The following is a 20,509-nucleotide window of genomic DNA, read 5'->3' as shown; positions in this document are numbered from 1 at the left end:
GTTCCTCGGATCGTTCGAAACAACTTCTTCCTTTGCAAAAATGTTCTCCGAGGCACCGTTAACGAGTTATCAACGAAAAACGATGACCAATGAGAATCGAGTACGGCTGACGCGCCAGCCGAGCTCGCCTCTCATTGGTCACCGTTTTTCGTTGATAACTCGTTAACGGTGCCTCGGAGAACATTTTTGTAAAGGAAGAAGATGCTTGAAATAGTCCGAGGAACCCGCCACTTTCGGATTGCGAGACATTTTTGGAACATCCTGTATATACAGACAGAATATACAGTATCAGACTCTGTCGTCCAGAGAAATAGTCTCGCGCAGAATTCAGCCGTACCTAAAAGGTTAAAAGCCGACCGCGCGCGGTCGAAGGATCGTCGGGGCGCGCGCGCGCGAATCGGCGAACGCGAACGGTGAAAATGATTCGCAGGTTTTTCACAATTTACACGGTTTTATTATCAATTCGTTCCTATTTTACACTCTCACCGATGCAGACTATTTCTGAATCGTCGATAGAAAACTCGATCGGTTGGCGAAAACTCGCCGAAAGCGACGACGACGACGTTTCGCTCTCGAAACGTGTTCGATTTGGAAATTTGTGGAACCGAATCGAGTCGCGGCAAAATCAGCGTCCCGGTACCGTTGTTCCCCCCCCCCCCGGTTGCTCTTTCTCTTGCTCTCGTCACTTTTTTTCTAATCGGGCGCATTTCGTTCGCATCGCATTTCGGTTATCGGCTATTTGCGGCTGTACAATGGCGAATCGTTGCGCTTCCTCGCGCGCGCATTTCGACGAAGGAACGCTCCGACGTAATTCTACGTCGATATATATGTACTTTTAAGTCGATACAAGCTGAACAAAGCAGTGTTATAGATAACGAGCCCGTCGATAAAGACGAGAGAAGCGCGTTCCTCGCGAAGGAACGTCGAACGCGATATTATATTTACCGAGTTATCCTTGCTCGCAGAGATCGGACGTATCGACGAATCGAAGAGAACCTTTTGTTGTCTAGTCTGATCTCGATTCCGACGCGTTCGTAGTTCGAAAAGAAACGAACCGACGAACGTGCGACGTTCGATGTTTCGGTCCGAACGTCCAAGCGATAAAGAATTCGCAGTTCTCGAGGAAATTTTAACGAGTCGTCTTCGACGTCGCTAGAAAACGCGTCGCAACGAAGCAATTTGCAAAGATTCTCGTGAAACGGTTCGCGAAGGAAATTCGACGCGGAAAATCGAGGAAAATCGGCGCTCGACGCGTCGGGTGGCAGCGTCGTCTCCGGTCCCAAAAATTGCCACGACGTCGATTCGCGAAACGGATGCTAAAAATTGAAGCCTTCGCGGACGAGAATGTTTCTCGAGAACATCGTCGTAGTTCCGATGCGAGCCTTGAACCGTTTCGCGTTCGGAAAAGCGGGTGAAAGTTAGCGCTGCACCGAACGCGTTGAAACTGCAAAAATTGCGGCAACACGCGCGGTTTAAGATACTCCCCCGCGCGCGCGGGGCGACGGAAACCGACGAGTCGAACGCGCGCGAGCCGAAAACGTTTCTCGAGAATTTGCATTCTCGTTTTTCGCGGGTTCCGGCCGGAAAAACCTGTGGCTCCGGAAAAGCGGGCGGCGGAGAATCTGGAGAAAACCAGAGAAATCAAAAAACCACAGAAAATCCGGAGAAAAACAGGCGCCGACCGAGACCCGCTCGGACGCTGCTCGTCGCCTCGCGTCGGTCGATATCCGTATCTGCTCGCGAGTTCGAAGCAACGCGCACCGCGCGCGCGGAATACGTTTAACGCCGATGCGAGAGAGAGAGAGAGAGAGAGAGAGAGAGAGGATTAAGTACGTCTTGAAGAAGGAAGTCCTAGCTATTGTTTGAAGCGTATAACCCAGCACCGTATGTTTCGTTACCTACTTAAACAGACTACTATCGCAGCGGTACCACCGACCGAATATTTAACACTTTCGCTAACTCGATCCCCGTTATTCCCATTGTCTGCCGGTTGGAACGATAAGGGAGAGGGAGAGACGGGAACGGAGAACGCAGAAGGAGACGCGAACGGAGACGGATAGAGCGCGCAATTCCGTTTCTCGTGCAAACGCGAATTAAACTTCTATTACGTACAAGGAGAATGGATCGTCCTCGAAGACGGCGGAACCGCGGACGCGTTCGCGAACCGCGCGATTTTCAGCCTTCGAGATTTCGTAGCGAACGCGTTAAACATCTGAAAATTGCATCCTCGGTGGTTAGTTTTCTAACGATCGCGGAGATCTTTGGAACGCGGCGTCCGATCGATCGTTAGCCAAGCAGAATTTGTTGCGCGGTTAATCGTTAAAGTTATACCCTTGCTTGCCTCGAGTTAATGTCTTTGTTAAGTCGACGGTTCGGTCGAGTCGCCAGAATCTACAGTCCCACTCGACGCGTCCCGTGCTCGACGTCGAGATCTCTCGGGCTCCGCTCGATCCTTTTCTTTTTTCTTTTTCTTTTTCTTCTTTATTTTTCTTTTTATTTTCTCTCTTTTTTTTCTACTTCGAGTGGCAAGTGGAGACAATGGCGTCGTTCGTCGACGTTAACTGTCCGATCGTCGACACCGGTCGGATCGCTCGTCGTTTCGATAACCGAATTCGCGCTTTCGCCGACCAAATTCGTAATTGAATCGCACGAATTCGTCCTTCGCAGATCGAATCCATCGTTTCGCAAATCTTCTCGCGTTCTCCGTCGGATCGAAATCGCCTTTTTTCTTGCGAGTTTGCTCGCGCTCCGTCTCTACCTTAAAAACACGTCCCGACAGGCGACAACCTCGCGAAACGATGGATCCGATCGACCTCGCGAAGTACACCCGACATCTCGTCGATCGTTCGGACAGTCGCGCCGAGTCGAACGAATATTCGTATCGCGAACGCGAGTTCGCGAACGACGGTCTTAGGACCTGGCGATAGAATAGGCAGTGAACGCAGCGTCGCCTCGTTCGATAGAAAATGAAGGCAAGGACGGAATCGGGAGGATCTCCGGGATCGGAGAGGCTCGTGATCGGAGTCAGATCTGCATCTCCGGCTCGGAGTCGTCGTGGAACCAGTTGGAGGTCCTCTGGCTCTCGGTGACGCGAACGCTGCTCAGCTCCCTCTCCATGTATCGGCTGGATCTCGCGGCGGCCGGCATCTGCATCTGCATCTGCATCTGCATCGGCATCTGCACGGGCACGGGGAGCGAGTGCGGCAGCAGAGTCTGCCCGCGGTCGTGGTCCATGGAGGCGAGAACTTGGAGCCGATCGGTCCTCCGGAGGAGCCTCGGCGTGGTCTCGACCGAGCTGGCGCCTTCCTCGGGGTCCTCGGGGTCGTCCGGGTCCTCGGCGGCCCAGGCCGGCAGGTCCATCATCCCCGAGGGGATGCCCCAGTGCTCGGTGAACTCGGAGCCGCTCCTGGCCAGGCTGGGCTGGCTGAGCGACCTGACCAGCGAGTCCGCGCCCTCGAACGAGCTCAGGCTGGTCAGGTCGTCCCTGTCGACCCTGACGAAGTCCCTGACGGTCATCTCGGACATGGACCGGACGTCGGCCTCGCTGCTGGCCGCGGCCCCGCGGTGGCTGGAGCCGAGCCGGCGCGGTCGACTCGGCTGGCCCATGCCGGAGCAGGAGCCGGAGCCGGCCTGCGACACCTGAATCCTGTGGCCCTGGGTGCGGGCGGAGCTGCCTCCGTCGCTCTCGTACTCGTACAACGTCGGCAGGGAGGATCGCCGGGACCTGGTGTCCCACTCGGACGACTTGGACCGCTTGTACCGATGGTTCTTGCCGAGGTGCGAGGAACAGCCGGAGCCGGCCTGGTTCGACGGCGGGCCCAGGATCCGGATGATCACGTCCCACTTGGCCGGCGCGAACAGGTTCGTGTATCTCGCGTCCTTGCGGATCAGCTCGTAGTCCTCCTTGACCACCGCCTCGGTGAGCAGGGTCCTCAGGGTGCTGTCCGTGGTGATGATCTCGCGCCATCGGACGCGCTCGCCCTCGGTGAACTCGGCGGCGTATCTGGGCTCGAGGACCCGGGACAGCCTGGCGAACCAATCGGCGTCCGTCTCGGCGTCCGCGTCCGCGTCCGCCTCCGTGTCGGTCTCGTCGACGGAGCGGCGCGCCGCCAGCGCAGTCGGCCTGCACGGTATCTCGGCCCTGGCCGTGTACGTCGGCTCGATGCTGACGTCGGGCTCCTCGTCGAGCGGCCGCGGGCCCGACGCGCCGGCGATCGCGATCGCGATCGCGGCGTTCGACTCGTTCGCGATCGTCAGGTTCGACGTGGAACTGGCGTCCGAGAAGTTCTCCCATTCCGGGGGCGGCGGCGGCAGATGATTCTCCGTCGGATAATTCCTGATGGTGACGTCCCACTTGGGGTCGGGCGGCGGCTGCGACTGCGGCCTCGACATGTACTCGGTGACCTGGCGGCGATGCCGCTCCACGTCCTCGATCGTCTTCTTCTCGGTGACGGTCTTCAGGAACACGTCGTCCACCTCGTGCGTGGTGATCTCGGGCCGCCTCGGGGCGACCACCCGCGGCTCGAGCAGCGGCTCGGCGAGCTCCTCGCGGTAGAGCCGGTGCTGCTCCCGGTGCTGGATCGCGGCGTGGGTCGCGACCGCGGCGACCGGCGCGATCGGCGGCGGCGGAGGCGGCGTCGGCGCCAGGATGCTGGCGACCCTGTACTTGGCGTGCGTGTGGTCGGTCACCTCGGTCAGCGAGCGGCTCTCCGTCAGCTCGGTGTTCAGGGAGCCGAGGGAGCGGGGTCGCCGGATCTCGTGGTGCTGGAGCGGCGGCTGCTCGATCGCCGACTGCGGCGACGGGACCCGCCGCTCGTCCATCGGGCTCGCGCTCAGGCTGGTCGCGGTCTCCCGCTCGGCCTGCTTCCGCAGGATCCGCGAGTAGACCGGCGGCGTCTGCTGCCGCGAGATCGTCGACGGCGAGAGCGAGACGCCGCCGCCCGGCGGCCCGTGCAGTTCCGGCACGTAGGAGAACGTGGTCGTTCTGGCCGGAGGGCTCTCGAGGCTCCGGGTCAGGCTCGACTCCTCCTTCTCGAGGATCGTGGTGAGGTTCCGCTCGAGCGTCACGCTCGCCGCGTCCGATTCCGACGGCAGCGGGCTCGGCGGCGGCGGCGGGGCTCTCTTCACCCTCATCTGCACGTCGAACTTCGGCTCGATCGGCACGGCGACCATGTGCCGGCCGACGACCGTCCGGGACGCGTTCGCCGCCGTCGTCGAGCCCGCCTCGACCTCGGCCGCCACCGTCTCCGAGTACAGCGAGCTGCTCGTCCGCGTCTCTTGCCGCTGCAGCTGGTGGCTCTCGTGATGCACGAACGCCTTGTTGTCGTAGGAGCCTGCCGACGAGACCGGCAGCGAGGGCTCCTCGTCCACCTGTAAAACGACGGGGATTTCGTGGAACCTCGTTCGTGGAATGTACTCGGACGAGGCGCGCGCTCGCGACGAACTTACCTCGGAGCTCTCGCTCGGATAATCGCTGGGCAACGAGTGATCGATCATCAGATTCGCGTCGCTTCCGGTGGTGGACGGCGGCGCGTGCAGGAGCGCGTGGGCCCTAGGAATCTTCAGGCCCTCGAACATCGTGATGTTGCTGAGAGAGGACGCGGATAGCTTCGTTATCTCGGAGCCGGAGCCGCTTCCGAACGGGTGCCGGTGGATCACCCGAACGTTCCTGCGCTTCAGGCACATGTACGAGCAGCCCAGACCCATCAGCAGCAACGAGAGGAACAGGATCGCGCAAATGATCAGCAGAATTTGGAATCCTTTGAGCGGCGGCTCGGGCAGCGGCGAAGCGGTCTCGGTGGCCATGCTGTCGGCAAACGGTCGGAGTCAACGCGACGGAACCGTATCGCCCTCGGTGTTTTCAAATGAACGAACTTTTGTGTGAAAACCCAAAATTTTCGACAAAAATCAGGTATCGCGTGAAAAGTAAAAACGTTATAAAGTTCTAATCGGTGTTCAAAGATAGAGGAGAGCTTCCCGAATATAGCGGCATGCATTTTATTAATTGTTTCTCACGTCGGACAGTGTTACCGAACCAGGTGCTGAAAAGCGCCTGGATATTCTCGAACCGCGAAGAAGATTTTCGCTGCTCTTACGAAGTTCGAGGAGGCGAATCACTTACATGCTCTCGGGTGGTTTCGGTGGGGCGGGCGCCACGGGTGGCGGATATCTGCAGACTATCGTGATAACTTCGTCGCCGTCCATTTCGAGACCCGGATGAAAGCGCACCACTACGTTGTTGGTGAACACGCGTTGCGGATCCTGCCTCGTCCCGCATCCTGGAACATCGAATCTTTCTAGTTTTTACACCGTCTTGCCGCGCGAGCCAACCGTTGGCTATCGCTTCGAAACATTGAAACGCGAGGAGAAAATCTATAACCGTGATCGTCTATCGTCGGAACCAACGGAGACGTTTCCCGGGCACGAGTTCGTCGACCCGTTGTCCCCGAGTTCGTTCGAAATCGGGAGACAAACGTTGGCGACGCGAAGAAAACGAGTCGGCCGTTTATCTTCGCGTCTGCCCGCGTCGGTAGCATCGTTATTACCGCGTGCACACGGCGCAGAAAGAGAGAAAGAGAAAAGTTGTTTTCTTCGAGACGGCGTAAAAGCGCGTTATTCGACGCGTGGGCTTCCAGGCTGTCGCGCGCGTCCACGCTGGGACAAGCTCGTAAAAGATGACGCGCGCGCGCGCGCGCGCGCGGAGGACGGGAAAGCACGGGAAAGCGCGTTCGGGACGATCGGATCTCTCGCACCTTTTAGAGGCAGCTCCAACTTGGCGCTGGTCGATCCGCGGCCTTTGAATATGCACGCGCTGTTCCGATCGAAGTCGGCGTAGGCGACCCCGTAGAACGGTTCCTCGAACTTCAGCTCGACCTGCATGCTACCCTGGCTGCAATTCAGGTACGCCTTGGTGCGATTCAGAAATATCATCGACGAGATGTCGTCCAGTTTGGTTACCTTGCCGTTCAGAATCGTGCTCGGTGGAAGCCCGGGCTGGTACTCGATGCTGTTACCTTGCGAGGCGTAGTTGCTCTGCGACAGCGCCAGAGGAAGCGCCGTGCAGAGCACCGCCAGCAGCCTCGCCAGCATCTGGAAATCAAACGAGAGATCAGAGACGAGAATCGGACGCGATCGGGTTTAGGTTCGTCGATCTACGAATACGGCTACATCTACGATTCTTCTCGCGATACGCGCGAGAAACGACCGATCGACGCCGAAAAGAAATGTTCTCGGCAAGTTTTAGGCGATCCTCCTTCGCGAACAGTTCAATTCCAGTTTCTCGGTTCGACGATCGTCGATCGCGAGCGTCGCCGACTGGGCGCGGGCGAGGGTGTTGCCCGGCTTTGTTCCCGGCGATAATCCGTGCGCGGATTTTTCGCTTCGAGATCGGAATTGACGCGCGAGATAGGAACGCAACCGGACCTGGACTGGAGCAATAACTGGAACGGCGTGCCGCGCCGCGCCGCGCCGCACCGTGATATCTCCCTTCGAGGCGTAAGCGCGAGCGTAAAGAGCCTGGCCGCGGCTCGCGGCGATTCGCGAGCTCCAATGTCGACTCGGATTGTTACGTTCGCGGGTGGAATTCAAAGTCGACGTTCACCGTTCACGGATTCGAGCTACGCCCGAGTCTAGGCCGCTGCCAACGATCTTTGTTTCGCGGAGAAACGGAACGGTATTATCGCCGCTGGATACTCGCGGATCGCGGGAACGACGGTGTCGCGACCAGTTCGAATTCGGAACATTCAATTTTTCGAATACGCGATTTTCAAACGCGCATTCCATTCCGGCTCGGGTTTTCTCGCTTTCCGCGTTCGTCGATCGGCGAACGTTCGTTCGCGCGTTTCTTCCGCTCTTTTCCAACGGAACGACTTCTTTGGAATTCGTCCAAACGATTCGAATTTCGCTCGAGACGATGGAGGAACGCGGCGCATCGAGGAACGCTTCGAGCCTGCTAGAAGCGGCGTTCCGGACGACGACACTCCCGAGTCGCTCCCAAGTCGCTTTCGTAAACTGGACTTTTCCGGACTTTCCTGCGATAATAACTCGCGTTTCGCGCCTTCGACGAGCCGCGATTTTGTCCGAGTTTACGGTACGCGTTCGTCGTACCGACTACCGTAAACCGGTCCACGAACGCGCGAATTTCGATGCTCGTTTCGGTCCGATCGATTAAGAATTAACAGATCGTCGCGGCGAGTGCGCAACCGCGTGAGTCACTCTAAACGTCATTCGATATAAATCCGTTCGAGCAGATGCAGTCACCGTTTCCTGTACGCGACTCGATCATCCTATCGACGCGACGCGACGCGACGAGATCCTTGCGTACGCGTAGACTGCAAATTTTTAATCGACCGTGGCTCGCGTACGCCTCTCTAAGGATAAGCGCGCAACGATGGAACGCGGTCGTCGCGAATCGAGAGGATGGATCGTAGAACGGATCGGTGTTCCGGGAAGATTCTGTGGTCACGCGGTTACGACTAAAACGTGTAAACGAAACACAAAACGGTACAAGTATCCGTCGTTGGTAAAAATTGCTCGCGAACAAATGATTTATAATTTTGGCCGGATGCAACCTCCTCGAGAAATCGTTGGCCGGGTTGTAATTAAGACCAGGAATTTTTGAAATCGGGCCAGCGGAGCTGGTGACTCGATCTTTCGGACATATAAACAAAAAAAGAAAAACAGCTGAAATTGAAACGCGACGACGAATCCGAAAATTTGTAACATTCGTCGATGCACACGCTTCGCAGGATCGTATCTCGAGTCTCGTTGCTTCCCTATCCGTCCGAAAAACCTTTTGCCGTTCGCGTATTACGCGATCCAGAGCCGCGAAGGAAAGTTCTGGCCTGGCACGCTTCGATGCGCTCGCACCGTTAGACGCCGCTAGAACAGAAGGTAATGTTCCCTTCGGACTCTACGCGGACGGAGAACCAGCGGCGAACCGGTGCGCGCGTTTCGGTCGTCCTCTCTTCGCCCTTCTTCTCCGGTTACCGTTCCGTTCGACGGAACTTTCGTCCGAAGACGTCGAATCGAGGGTAGTCGAATCGTCCCTCGCCGGTGTCCCGTCGAACGGGAACCGAACGCGCGATATTTTGCGCGCGAGAACCAAGTAAGAAAACGGCCTTGCGATTTAACGCAACGGCTCGTCGGCTCGTTTAGCATCGATCGTGTCGCATCGAAGGAAACTTTCCGAAGATCGCCGATCGTGAAAATGAAACGAAAACAACGTCGGCGGATCCCGTTCGCTCGCGCGTTCTCTTTCATCTGGAAAATCCGCGCACCGCCGTGACCGACTAAATTCTTCGAATGCAACACGTACGGTTGCGCAACGTTTTCAACGCACCGATCTCTGTCGCGAGAAGATGCGAGAAATCCGCGGTGCGGTACAACGTACAACGGACGATCCGCGAATACGTTCGTACTTCCCAATATTTAAGCGGCGTAATTTAGTTCCGTTGGCAGATTTCTCGTCCAATATCGGTCGTATCAAGAACCGAGAAGCGACGTCGCTCTCGAAAAGTCTTCGAGAAGCATCGACTTACGTTCATCGGTGCTCGGACGATTCGAAACTCTTCTCCTTGTCCGTCGATCCTCGCCGGAACGCTCGCGCGCCGGTGATCCGAAAAATCGAAAACGGTCAACCGTCGATCGACCGATCGCGAACGAGAAGTCGCGAAACTCGATCGGATCTTCGCGATCTCCGGCGGAACGTGCCGCGAGCGAATCGATCGGACGAAATAATAACCGACGCGATAAACGTCGACGCTCGAACGCGATTTATGCCGTGCTATGCGACGCGGCAGGACATTGCTTCTCTTTAATTATTGTCCATCGCTCTCGCGCACCTTTCAACCGTAGACGTCGACGCGAACGTGAACGATCGCGGGATGATTTAGCGAGACGAGGAATCACCGAATGACGCTGCATCGACCTCGGCCGTTTCCGGTCTCTCGCGCGCGCGCGCACCCGCTCTCTTCTCGCGGAGACCTCGACCGATTCTTTCGATTGGAGCGCGCGACGCGCGACGCGCGACTCGCGACGGTTCGACGATGACAGCCGAACGAACCGTTCGAGATTCGAGAGTAAAAGCAAGCGTCCGACCAAAGAAAACGGCTCGTCGATTTATACGTTTTCTCGCGTTCGAAAAATCCGCGCACGCGACGAACGTCCGAACAGCCGCGATTAAATCGTTGCGATCGTCCAATCGACGATTTCGTCGATTTTCACGATCCGGTTGGACGCGCGTAAACGCGCGAAGTACGATGCGAGGATAAAGTAACGCGATCGAATGCGATTCCTTCGACGTTACGCAACTCGCGTTTTTCTCGAACCGTCGACGGGTCGAAGTCGTTGTACAAAAAGGTATAAAATTACAACGGCTCGCGTGTGTCTCGATGGCAAATTAACTACAAACGATTATCATCGCCGGCACGAGAGTCTCTCGTTTCGTCGACGAATCGCGAGACACGGCAGCGAAATAAAAATGTTCGACGTTTCGATCGGCCGAGCACGACGCGGCGATATTCGTCGAATCCTTCGAAGTTTTCGTCGTCTCCTCTCGATTCAATTTCGATCGGCTTTCTACGAAGTTTCTACGATTCTATCGCGGTCGAGAATCGCGAGGCGTTCGTTTCTCCATCGCGCGAGACGCGAAAGTTTTCGATAAAGTTAACGGCCAATTCGTGGCCGGCGGTCGATTCCTCGCCCATTCGTCTGCTCGGATAATGGAAATAATGGATTTTCTTGGGACTTTCACCTGCTCGCGCGCGTTGGATCCGCTCGACGTTACGCGACGGTCGTAATTAGCGTTTCGAGAAACGAGTGCCCCCGCTTCGAGAAGGATCTCGAACGCGTCGGACGGCGAAAACGATGCTCGAAGGTTCCCGAGAAAAATGCTATCGGGAAGGAACTGAAGCGAAATTCGCGTAGAAACCGAGAATAAAAGTCTCCGTGGGACCCCTCCCGACGCTTTCGCGGTTGCTCGAACTTCAAATGTCAGCGGCTGTTCCGTTTTCGGAGCTGCCAACGGCTTCCAACGTCGCGCGCTTTCGAATAAATCCTCCGCCATCCGTTTACTTTCGAATTATCCGTTGCGCAACGACCGGGGCCCAATTTTCGAAGAAGGTCGCCCGACCTTGGCGCCGGGGAAGCTGGCGGCCCCGAGAACGAGCGTCGACGTCTCGAAAATGGATCGCGGGTGTTCGAGATTCGCGCGTTCTCGCCCGCTAATTTGCGAATCGGAACACCAAACAGAAGTTCGTTTTCCTTTTTCACGGTTTACGGATCGCGCGTCCACCGGTGCTCTTCCACTCGGTCCGCCGAATCGAGTTTAACGAGCCGTTTTCGTAGAACGCGCGCGCGCGCGCGCGCGCGTCGCTCGTTAAGAATGCGCGAAAGAGCCAGCGACAACCGACCGAACGGGATCAACGTCGAACCCGTCGTTAACCCATTGCCATACTCTGTCCAGGTTAACTCGCGACGGACATTTTTCTAGCGATATTCCATCGAACGTTGTTCCGTTAGCTTCGAATCGGAATAGAATTTCTATATCCTTGTCGAATTTGTTTTTTCGTCCTTTCTCTCCATTTCCGTTTCAACCTCGCGGCTATATAAACCCGTGGTCGAAGAAAGTCTCGAGAATTTCGATAATTCCGAAAGAATAATCCGCGCAGCGATCGAGCCGGACTCGAGCGCGTCGAGCGAGCCGATCGTTCCTCTCCTAAACTGGCTTTCGAAGAAACCCATTGTCTCGTCGATCACGTCCGAAGCCAGCCGAATCGGCCTAACTCGTCGATCCTACACGCATATTTCGTGTAGGTGACGCCGTACGTGTTCGCAATTTCCGATTCGTCGAGGAATGTCGCGTCGCGAACAGGCTCCCACACGATCGTTCCTCCTCGGTGCCGCGACTCCGCGCGATTCTCCGCGAGAGGCGACGCGTCTCGTCCTTGGTACCAATACCGCCGATGGATATCGCGGTTCTAATCGTCGGTCTCGATCGAACCGAGCGCCGCGGAAAACAATGGCCGAACCCCGTTTTTATAGTCCCATTGAAAATATCTCCGGGGATTTAACCCTGCGGACTCTGTGCAGAGGTCGCGGTCGTTCCGGCGGATCGAGGCGACGTTCTTTTCGGATATACGAACCGTTTATCTTGAAAGCGGCACAAGTCGCTCTGTTTTTAAGTCGAGATATTTAATGGTTCGCGTTTCGACGCGTTTCAAAATATGGATGCTAACTTTCGAGAAGATTTACTTGTATTCGTTGTCTCGGGATACCGATATTTTTCGTCGGTATAAATAATTTCGTATAAACGTCAAGCCACTTTCGAAATAAATAGTTTAGAAAAATGACTGACATATTTTACCGAAGCGACGTTTCGAAAGGACAGTGATTTACTAAAATTGTTGAATAAATTACGTATATAATAATAATTTATACCATGAACATATTTCATATAAAGGTTTGATTTAAGTATTTTTTATTTTAATATTCATAAAATACAAAAATAATCGGTACATCTTGAAACATAAGTATAAGTAATTTATATGAAAATACATCGGTTCAATTTCATTTTCGTCATCGATAGGAGTGATTAGGTCCTCGGAAATCGTGTTTTGTTTCAAATTTTTTAAATAACTGTGGTATCATATAATATAATATTATATTATAATATAATATAATTTACAAAACTGCACTATTCTTTCGCACTTATAAAAATAAGTCCAGTGTGATGACAACTTTTGTAAAAATACTGAAAATAATTCAAAACAATACTTCGCACACGCGTTTCTATTTCTTTTACACTAAGCCCCGCAATTTATTCCGCGAATCTTATCGATGCTCGAGTCGAGCGAACGAAAGCCGATCGCGCAGGTTTTCCGATCGAACGATTCGATCGAATAACGAGCCGAAACGCGCGACGCGTTCGAACCGTCGACGGTCGCGCGGACGGTTCCAGTCGAGTTCCACAGTCAAGTTCTTCGAGAACGGTCCCGGACTTGGACGCGGTGGGAAAACAACGCCGCCGCGTTGCCGCTGTTCTCGTCGAAAAGCCGTCCGCCAGCCTTTGTTCGAGCGAGATCGGAAACAACGTTGCTCGGACGGATCCGAGATCGCCGATCGTCGATCGCAACCGACGAATCGCGTGCAAAGGTCGGGCATTCGAACGGCGAGCCGACGATAAGACAAGGGGGTGGGGTCGCGGGGGTCGCAAAAACGTATCGACTCCGGATTGGAAAAAGGAACGCGGCGAGCGTGACAAGACCGGAGCGACGTTGACTCTCGGCCTGCTCGAAGTAGTCGAGTACAGGAGACAGGCGTCGAGCCTCGAGCCTTTAAAGTCGAACCAGTATCCGAAGGAGAGACACAACGTTGTCTCGTTGCGCAAACACTCGACTTTCACTGGCCACGCACACGCGGCACTCGGCCTGTGCCCGCGCTGCTGCGCCTCCGCGCAAGCCATAAGCCGTAAGCCGTAAGCTATAAGCCGTAAGCTGTTGCCCTTGCGCGAGCAACGCTCGGCAAACTGTTTAACAAGTTTCGATTTTCAACGAGATAGAACTAGCTGCGCTCTGGCTGGGACAACGATTTCTTCGATTCCGAACAGTTTTGCCGTCGATCGTCGATCGTCGATCGTCGCGCGGAAACTTATTTCGTTGGACGAGTTTACCGGCAGCTTCGCGTAAAATACGCACAGCGATACGGAACATCTGGTTTCGCAAGTTTCTGGAAAGTGGAGCAATTTGTCATTTTTAAACGGAGCCCGCGCGAGGGAGCCGGAAAACCAATAAATATTGGCTTGGCAACTAAGTGATTGCCGATTTCAGTTATAGATGTCTCCCACTCCCATTTTTATCATATCTCTCCGTGAATGTTATATTATAAAATTATTATTATTATTATTATTTTATTTTTTATTATCCGCGAACGTTAGCAACTGGACAAATCGAATGCAGCGGTCAAGGAAAAGCGAGCAGAATTGGTCGATCGTAAAGGTGTGATTTTCCAGCAGGACAATGCTAGGCCGCGCGCGTCTTTGTCCACTCGGCAAAAATTCATGGATATTGCTTGGGAATCGATGTTACACCCGCCATATAGCCCCGATCTCGCGCCATCGGATCACCACTTATTTCGATCCCTGGACAACTCCGACGATGACGCTGTAAAATCTCGCTTAACTCAGTTTTTGACCGAAAAGAGGATCAGACTTTTTACGAGCGTGGAATTTTCAAGTTGTCGGAGAGACGGCGAAAGGTCGTCGAACAAAATGGAAAATACATTACAGATTAAACTTCGTTCCAAGTAAAACAAAATTCTTTTATTTCATCGAACAAATCGGCATTTTTACTTAGTTGCCAACCCAATACATCGGCTCGCTGTACGCGCGGTCGAATTTGGAAAAACGAGGACGCGTCGAGGTTACAAAATTGAAAATCGACCGTTCGAAGATGTTGCATCCGATTCGGATGCTCGACGAAATCTATTAAAAGGATCGAAACAAGATTCTCTTTTTTTAGCAAACCCGAACGTTCGTCGCGCGGACGATACGAGCAAATATTAACCCTTAACGCTGCACTGGCGAAAAGTGTCAGAGCCAATATATCGGCCCGCGCTTTATAGTGTTATAAATCGTGTAATTTCATTACGAGAGAAAAATTAGCGTCGCTGTTTTATTCTCTATTTTGTCCTTGACACGCTGCTTTTTGAATTATGTAAATGTTGCTTTTCGTTTGGTTTTTAAGAGAGAGTCTTTTTCTAAATCCTAGTAAAATCGTAAAATTCAGCCGGTTATCTTCGCACGAGCACCTCTTTTCCGCCCGGCGGTAAAAGGGTTAAAATTGATCGTAGCCTAGAAAATAATTTTGCCCATTTCCAACGGAGTGTAACGCGCAAGTTTCGCGACGAGGAATCGTTTCGCCGACACGGCGGCCGCTTCGATTTTGATCGGAGCGAACCGGACGAACGAATGGCGTACCGATGTTGTAGGCCGAAGGGTGTCGGACGGTGCTCGCGTTCCGGATCGATGGTTGCCAACCGGAAACTGAACTTCGATCGACCGGAGACGCGATTAAAAATACGAACGGTTCCCTTGACAAATTCGTTCGCGGGATACGATCGGTTCGCGAATCGGACCGTCCGTCGAAATCAAATTCGCATACTGTACGTTACCGCGTGTACGAACCGGTTTACGAACGTTCGCGACCTCGAGACGCGTCCTGGCGATCGTTGGCTCGAATTCTGCGACGTTCGGCTCGGACGCGCGAAATCGTCGACCCTTCGATACTCCTCGGATCGATAACATTCGATCGCGCGATCGCGAAACGTCTTCGTTCCCGCGCGTTTCCGCGCGTTCCCTCGTCCAACGGTGTTTCGCGCTCTCCCGGAAGGATCGTACGAGCGTTATTTGAAAGCGATACGAGTCTACTTTCTCTTCTCCCGAGATATTTAATATTTCGCGTCGCAGCTCGCCCAAACCGAGCAAGCGCGTTGCGATCCCGAGAAGATCGTTCGATCCGCGTTCGAGTTCGTAGACCCGTCGTTGTCGTCGCGCGAGCATTTTTCGACGATCGTGCGACGCTCCGCTCGTCGAGACGATCTCGACCTTGGAATCTCGTACCCTTTCGTCCGGCCAGGAAGTTCGCAGCTTTCGTTCGAAACGTTTCCGCGCGTTCTCCGAGGAATACGCCGACAAACGCGACGAAGACGCGCGCTCGCTCGAGACTCGAGACTCGAAACTGGTAGCGTTTCTCGAGGATCGTTTCGGTTCGCGTGTTCCGCCCGCGTGTTCGCAACGGACCCTCCGCGTTATCGGCTCTTGCCACGCGAACGATACAAAACGGAACGGAACGGAACGGAACGGAGAACGCTCGCGATCGAAAGAGCAAGCGTTCGCGTTTCCGAATTTCCAAGAGCGAACGTCGGCGGAACACGGATCGACTAGCTCCGAGACCAGGGACCGTTAGGTTCGAGCTTGTCACGCCCCGTTGCGTGCAGTCGCGCGCGCAGCTTTTCATACTTTTATCGTTTACGCATGTATTCGTTCGTTTGTTCGTTTATTCGTTCCGAAATCCCGCACCCGAACCGAACGATTTCTCGACGCGCGTACGGTTAGGATACCCCCCTTTCTACGAAGTTTCGCGGATCAATGGGCGCGTTCCGATTATTTTACGATTCGGCGTAGATCGCGGACACCCAGCAGCAAAGGCGAGCGCGTTCCGACCAAATTATTCCTTTTCCATCGTTTCTCTTCTGCTCGTAAATTTCGATTGCTTTTTATCGTATGTTTCCGATGTGTTCGCAGTTTCCGACGCTCCCCGATCGCTTTTGGAAGAAACGCGCCCCGAAGCTCTGCGACGACTGTACGCTTTCGCTGGACGTAACTTTCCTCGACGGACGACCGGGTCTCGTTCCAAACAGGTAACGCGAATTTGTCGAGCGACAGCATTTATCCGGTGTCTCGCGCGTCTCGCGACTCTTATCCACTCGCTATGGTACAGATTGTTGCAGCGGTGTACGCGCGCGCGGATGGGACGCGGCACGACGCGGAAAGAAGACGCTCGGAAACTATCGGTTAGCGGCGCTGTGCCGTTACAGGAAATATCGAAACGCGGCTTTTCGAAACGACTACCTGTCGGAATAATTGCGGTACCGAAACGGCGATGAAACGGTAGTTCCACGCACCGTAACGAACGGCTGCGGACGCAAAGAAGAGTCTCGCGCGATAAAGGCGAGCACCCGCGGCACAGGAAAATATCGGGAACTCTCGGTGTCCGCTTGAAACGATGACACGCGATATCGTCGATCTCGCGTTTTCACGGCTTCGAAATAGCGCGTGGACGAACGCGTAAAACTCTCGATTTACCAACGGACGAAGCAAGATGTTTTAAAAAGCGACATCGAAGTTATGGAACAGGCGATGGAACATTTTCAAAACCGGCGCGCTTTTTTATTCTCTCGCGGACCGATCGCCGAATATCGGCGCCCCGAACGAACGCCATGCTGGTGTAACGCGCCTAAACCGAGAAAATCGATCTTCCACGAAAAGTTTGGCGTCGTTGATAACGCGCGACGTTAACACCGATATCGTTCCCATTGCCATTTTCATTTTCGTTTCATCGTTTTCCATAAATCGCCTCGCGCTCGTCGCGAAACAAGCCGCTCGGATGCCAACCCGCGATGCTCGGACGGACGAACGAATGTCGTCGACTTACGACATCGCGCTGCAACCGTTAAATTGCGTAAGAACGGCATTTGACGCGCCGCGAGCCAACGCAGCCGCGAAGTCGAACCAAGCCTTTCTCCGCGACGCGCGACGTTCGACGGTCGACGTTCGATAACACGCTGTCGTTCGTCGTTCGTCGAAAATGGGTTTCGTTATCGTGGCCGGATAACGGAAGCGTGACAAAAAAACGGAATATTATACGATTTAGTCCGCTGTTGCGCGACCGAACGGAAACCGAGCAGCTCTCGGAATCACGCGAGCCGCGGGCCGCGATCGGTCGATGGAAACTAGAAGCGAATCGGTTAGGCGATTTCGCAAAACCTCGCGAATTTTCTCTCGGTTTCGTCCGACGACTCGATCGGTGCCGCGAGCCAACGTTTCCTCGTCCAGCTTTCGAAGCAAAAGCGGATACGGTATTCTACGATACGACGTAAACAAAACTTGGAAGAACGAGCTCTCGGTGAAATCCGGTCGAGGAAGATTCGGATCTTCGATGGAACAGCGTCTACTCGCCGAACGCGGGAAGAAAGTATTAATAAGCACGTGTCGCTAAATTGCTACTTCCAACATCGCGAACAATTCGATCTTTCCGTTCGAAACGAGAACTTTCGAGACGACTTTCTACAAAGATCTCCCGCACCCCTCTTTTTTTCTGCGGTTTCCCGCGGAAATATTTGCTGATATCGGTCGCACACACGCACAACCGTATCGATCTTACGATCGTCGTTCGATCGTGGATAATCTCGCGCTCGCTAAGAGGCCTCCGAATTATGAAGTCGCGTACGAGATACGCGCGGACGGATCCTTAAAAAGAACGCGAAAGATTTCAGGCGGCGATCGGATCGAAGCAACGACTGCGGCCGATTGCGAAACCCGGAGAAACCCGTTTGCAGTTTCGCTCGAGGTCGCATCCAGCGGAAAAAGAAACTTACCGTACCGTTCGGTGGCGGTGAAAATAAAATTCGTTTAAACAGTCCGATGACTGGAATCACCGTTTCCGTCGTCGAACGAGGAAACGAGAAAGAAGAACACGCCTAGGATCGCTCCTCGTCTTCGAAGACCGCCGATCCTATCCGACCCGAAGGTCGCTGCAAATTATCGGAACGGCCCGTCGAGAATACAAAGCCGGGATATAATCCACCGATGGAAAGTGTAAACGCTCCAAACATTCGTATCGCCGCGGATCGAAACGCGCGATCTCTTCGGAACGGATGAGATTATTCCGTAATCTTCGTAATGGAGAGCACTCGGTGCGAACGCGTGGAACGCGTATACAAACGACGACGACGAGAAGGATCGATCGTCCGAGCAACGAAAGCGCAAGTTTCTACGAACGGTATCCGCCGGTTCACGGAGCTCGGAAAAAACGAAATCGTACGGCTGGCCAAATAAACCGCGGCGGGCCAACGTTTCCGCCGCTGTTCGCCGTTCTACGAAATCGTATAACCGGGTTATCCGGACAGATCGCGGTGTAAAAGGATCGATAGGCTTCGGGTAAATAAAAGGCGAACAAACGCAACGATCGGCGAACGAAAAGTTCTGACACGCATGGCAAACGATGAGCATTATTTGGCCGCGCGATACCGAATCTGCTGCTGCTGCTGCTGCTGCTGCTGCTCGATCGCGTATCGAAAGACCCAATAGCCGCCGCGTCTTTGAAACGGTCGCGTTTAAAATCGTCGAGGCGATTCCCCTCCGGGCAGACCGCGATAGGCAGATTGTTCGGAGCGAACAGAGGAGCCACGGGCAAGCCCTTGAAGAGGTTCGTAGGCCCGGCAGCGGCTGCGGCGGCAGCGGCAACACGGCAGCGGGAGCACGGTTCAAGAAAGTCAGAGTCAGAGTCGGCGGCGAGGCGAGGCGAGGCGAGGCGGAATATCGATGCTCGGTCGTCGAAGCGTCGCTATTGGCCGCGCAGGCTCCGTTCCCATCTCTAGCTGCCGTGCCGCTAGAATCGGGCGCGAGCGCGAGCGAGACCGCGAAACGAGGCGAGCGGGCCCGAGCGTGTGCTATCTACCTTGTACCAATGACGTCATCCCCGTCGGATCCAAGATGGCGGTCGCGCGTTCGCCAGGCAAAATCGGCCGGGAGCCGCGAGCCGCGAGCCGCGGGCAGGACCGGTTTTCGACGGGGGGGCGGCACCCGGTGTCGGAACCGGAGCCGAAGCCGGGTCGTTTATCCGCGCGGTTTCGCCGTTTTAAGGCCGAAACGTAGAAGCCGCCGGAACGCGCCGGGGACCTCCCTGCGCGCCGTGCCCCGTGCGATATAGCCGAGCATGCAGCGATTTATTTCGATCGAGCGGATCGCGAGAGCCGATACCCCGAGTCCGGAGTCTCGAGTTTCGAGCCGCCGCTTTCGATTCTGCGACCCGCGCGGTTCCTCCGCGATCGTTCGGTGAAAGTAATTAACGGCCGCGATCAACGGGGACCCGCCGCCAGACTTTTTTCCAGCCCCGAACGAACGGAATCGTTCGTCCTTTCCGTTCCGTGGAAACGGGACACACGGCGGAGAGCCGAATCTCGAAAAGAAAAGTCGCGCAGGGTCGCCGACGGGGAAATTGGGCGAAGAGCGAAAGAGACGCGGAGGATCGGTCCCGTGGAATTCGAGCGGGTGTTACCAGGAACGTCTTTGTCCAAGATCAGCGGCGACCGTTGGCTCGACCCGAACGGAACCCACCGCGGCGACCATTGTTCGCCGATGCAGTCGGCAGACTCCGTTCTCTCTTGTCGCGCGTCGCGCCCGGCTGTTCGGCGTTCGAGGAACGGCGTCGCGCGCGCGCGGAACCAGGACCGAGCTGGGACCGAGCCAAAATCGAGCAACGAGTTCGGCCGTAGGTGCGGCGTATCGCGGGTAGTTTCTCCTACCTTGTCAGGCCAGAGGCTGGTCGCAGGCGACGCGTGCGAGGACGCGGTCTCGTTTTTCGAGCCACTCGGCGGTTAGATCACGTTCCGGTCGTCGAGTTCCACCGCGCACCTAAATATCGTCCGACGCGATCGCGCGGCCGCGACTGAACTCGCTCGTCGCTTCGTCGCTTTTCAGTGCCGACTCGGCGGTCGGCGTTCCGTTCTACCTCTACCCGCGACGGGAGAGACCTCTCGGCTCGCGGCTCTCGGCTCTCGGCTCTCGGCTCGGTTCGGTTCGACTCCCTCTCTCGTTCCAAGGCACTCGCCTTCGAACGGCTATCCTTCCTGCCTACCTCTGCCACCCACCTATTTACGCCTGCGAGTGTATCGCGATCGCGCGCGGCCTTACGTCGCGATCGGGGCCCCTCTGGCCTCTGCTCCGGCTACG

The 20,509-nt window shown here is 55.1% G+C and overlaps 1 protein-coding gene across 2 annotated transcripts; it reads right to left on the bottom strand.

The window, feature by feature from the left end:
* Positions 1–431: 431 nt before the first annotated feature.
* pot (zona pellucida domain protein papillote) lies at positions 432–20,311 on the bottom strand. Of its 2 annotated transcripts, none has more exons than XM_033474624.2 (5): positions 20,083–20,311; positions 6,753–7,089; positions 6,122–6,278; positions 5,449–5,806; positions 432–5,370 (listed from the first exon to the last, which is right to left on the bottom strand). In XM_033474624.2, the coding sequence occupies exons 2-5, from the start codon at positions 7,087–7,089 to the stop codon at positions 3,025–3,027; spliced, it is 3,198 nt and encodes a 1,065-aa protein (XP_033330515.2). In that variant the 5' UTR covers positions 20,083–20,311; the 3' UTR covers positions 432–3,024. The 2 variants fall into 2 exon arrangements, with proteins under 2 accessions (XP_033330515.2, XP_033330516.2); XM_033474625.2 differs by lacking the exon at positions 20,083–20,311 and adding an exon at positions 9,540–9,859.
* Between the last annotated feature and the right edge of the window lie 198 nt (positions 20,312–20,509).

This window comes from Megalopta genalis, chromosome 10, assembly GCF_051020955.1.
Source record: "Megalopta genalis isolate 19385.01 chromosome 10, iyMegGena1_principal, whole genome shotgun sequence".
NCBI lineage: Eukaryota > Metazoa > Arthropoda > Insecta > Hymenoptera > Halictidae > Megalopta > Megalopta genalis.
This window is presented reverse-complemented; position numbering and strand designations above follow the sequence as displayed.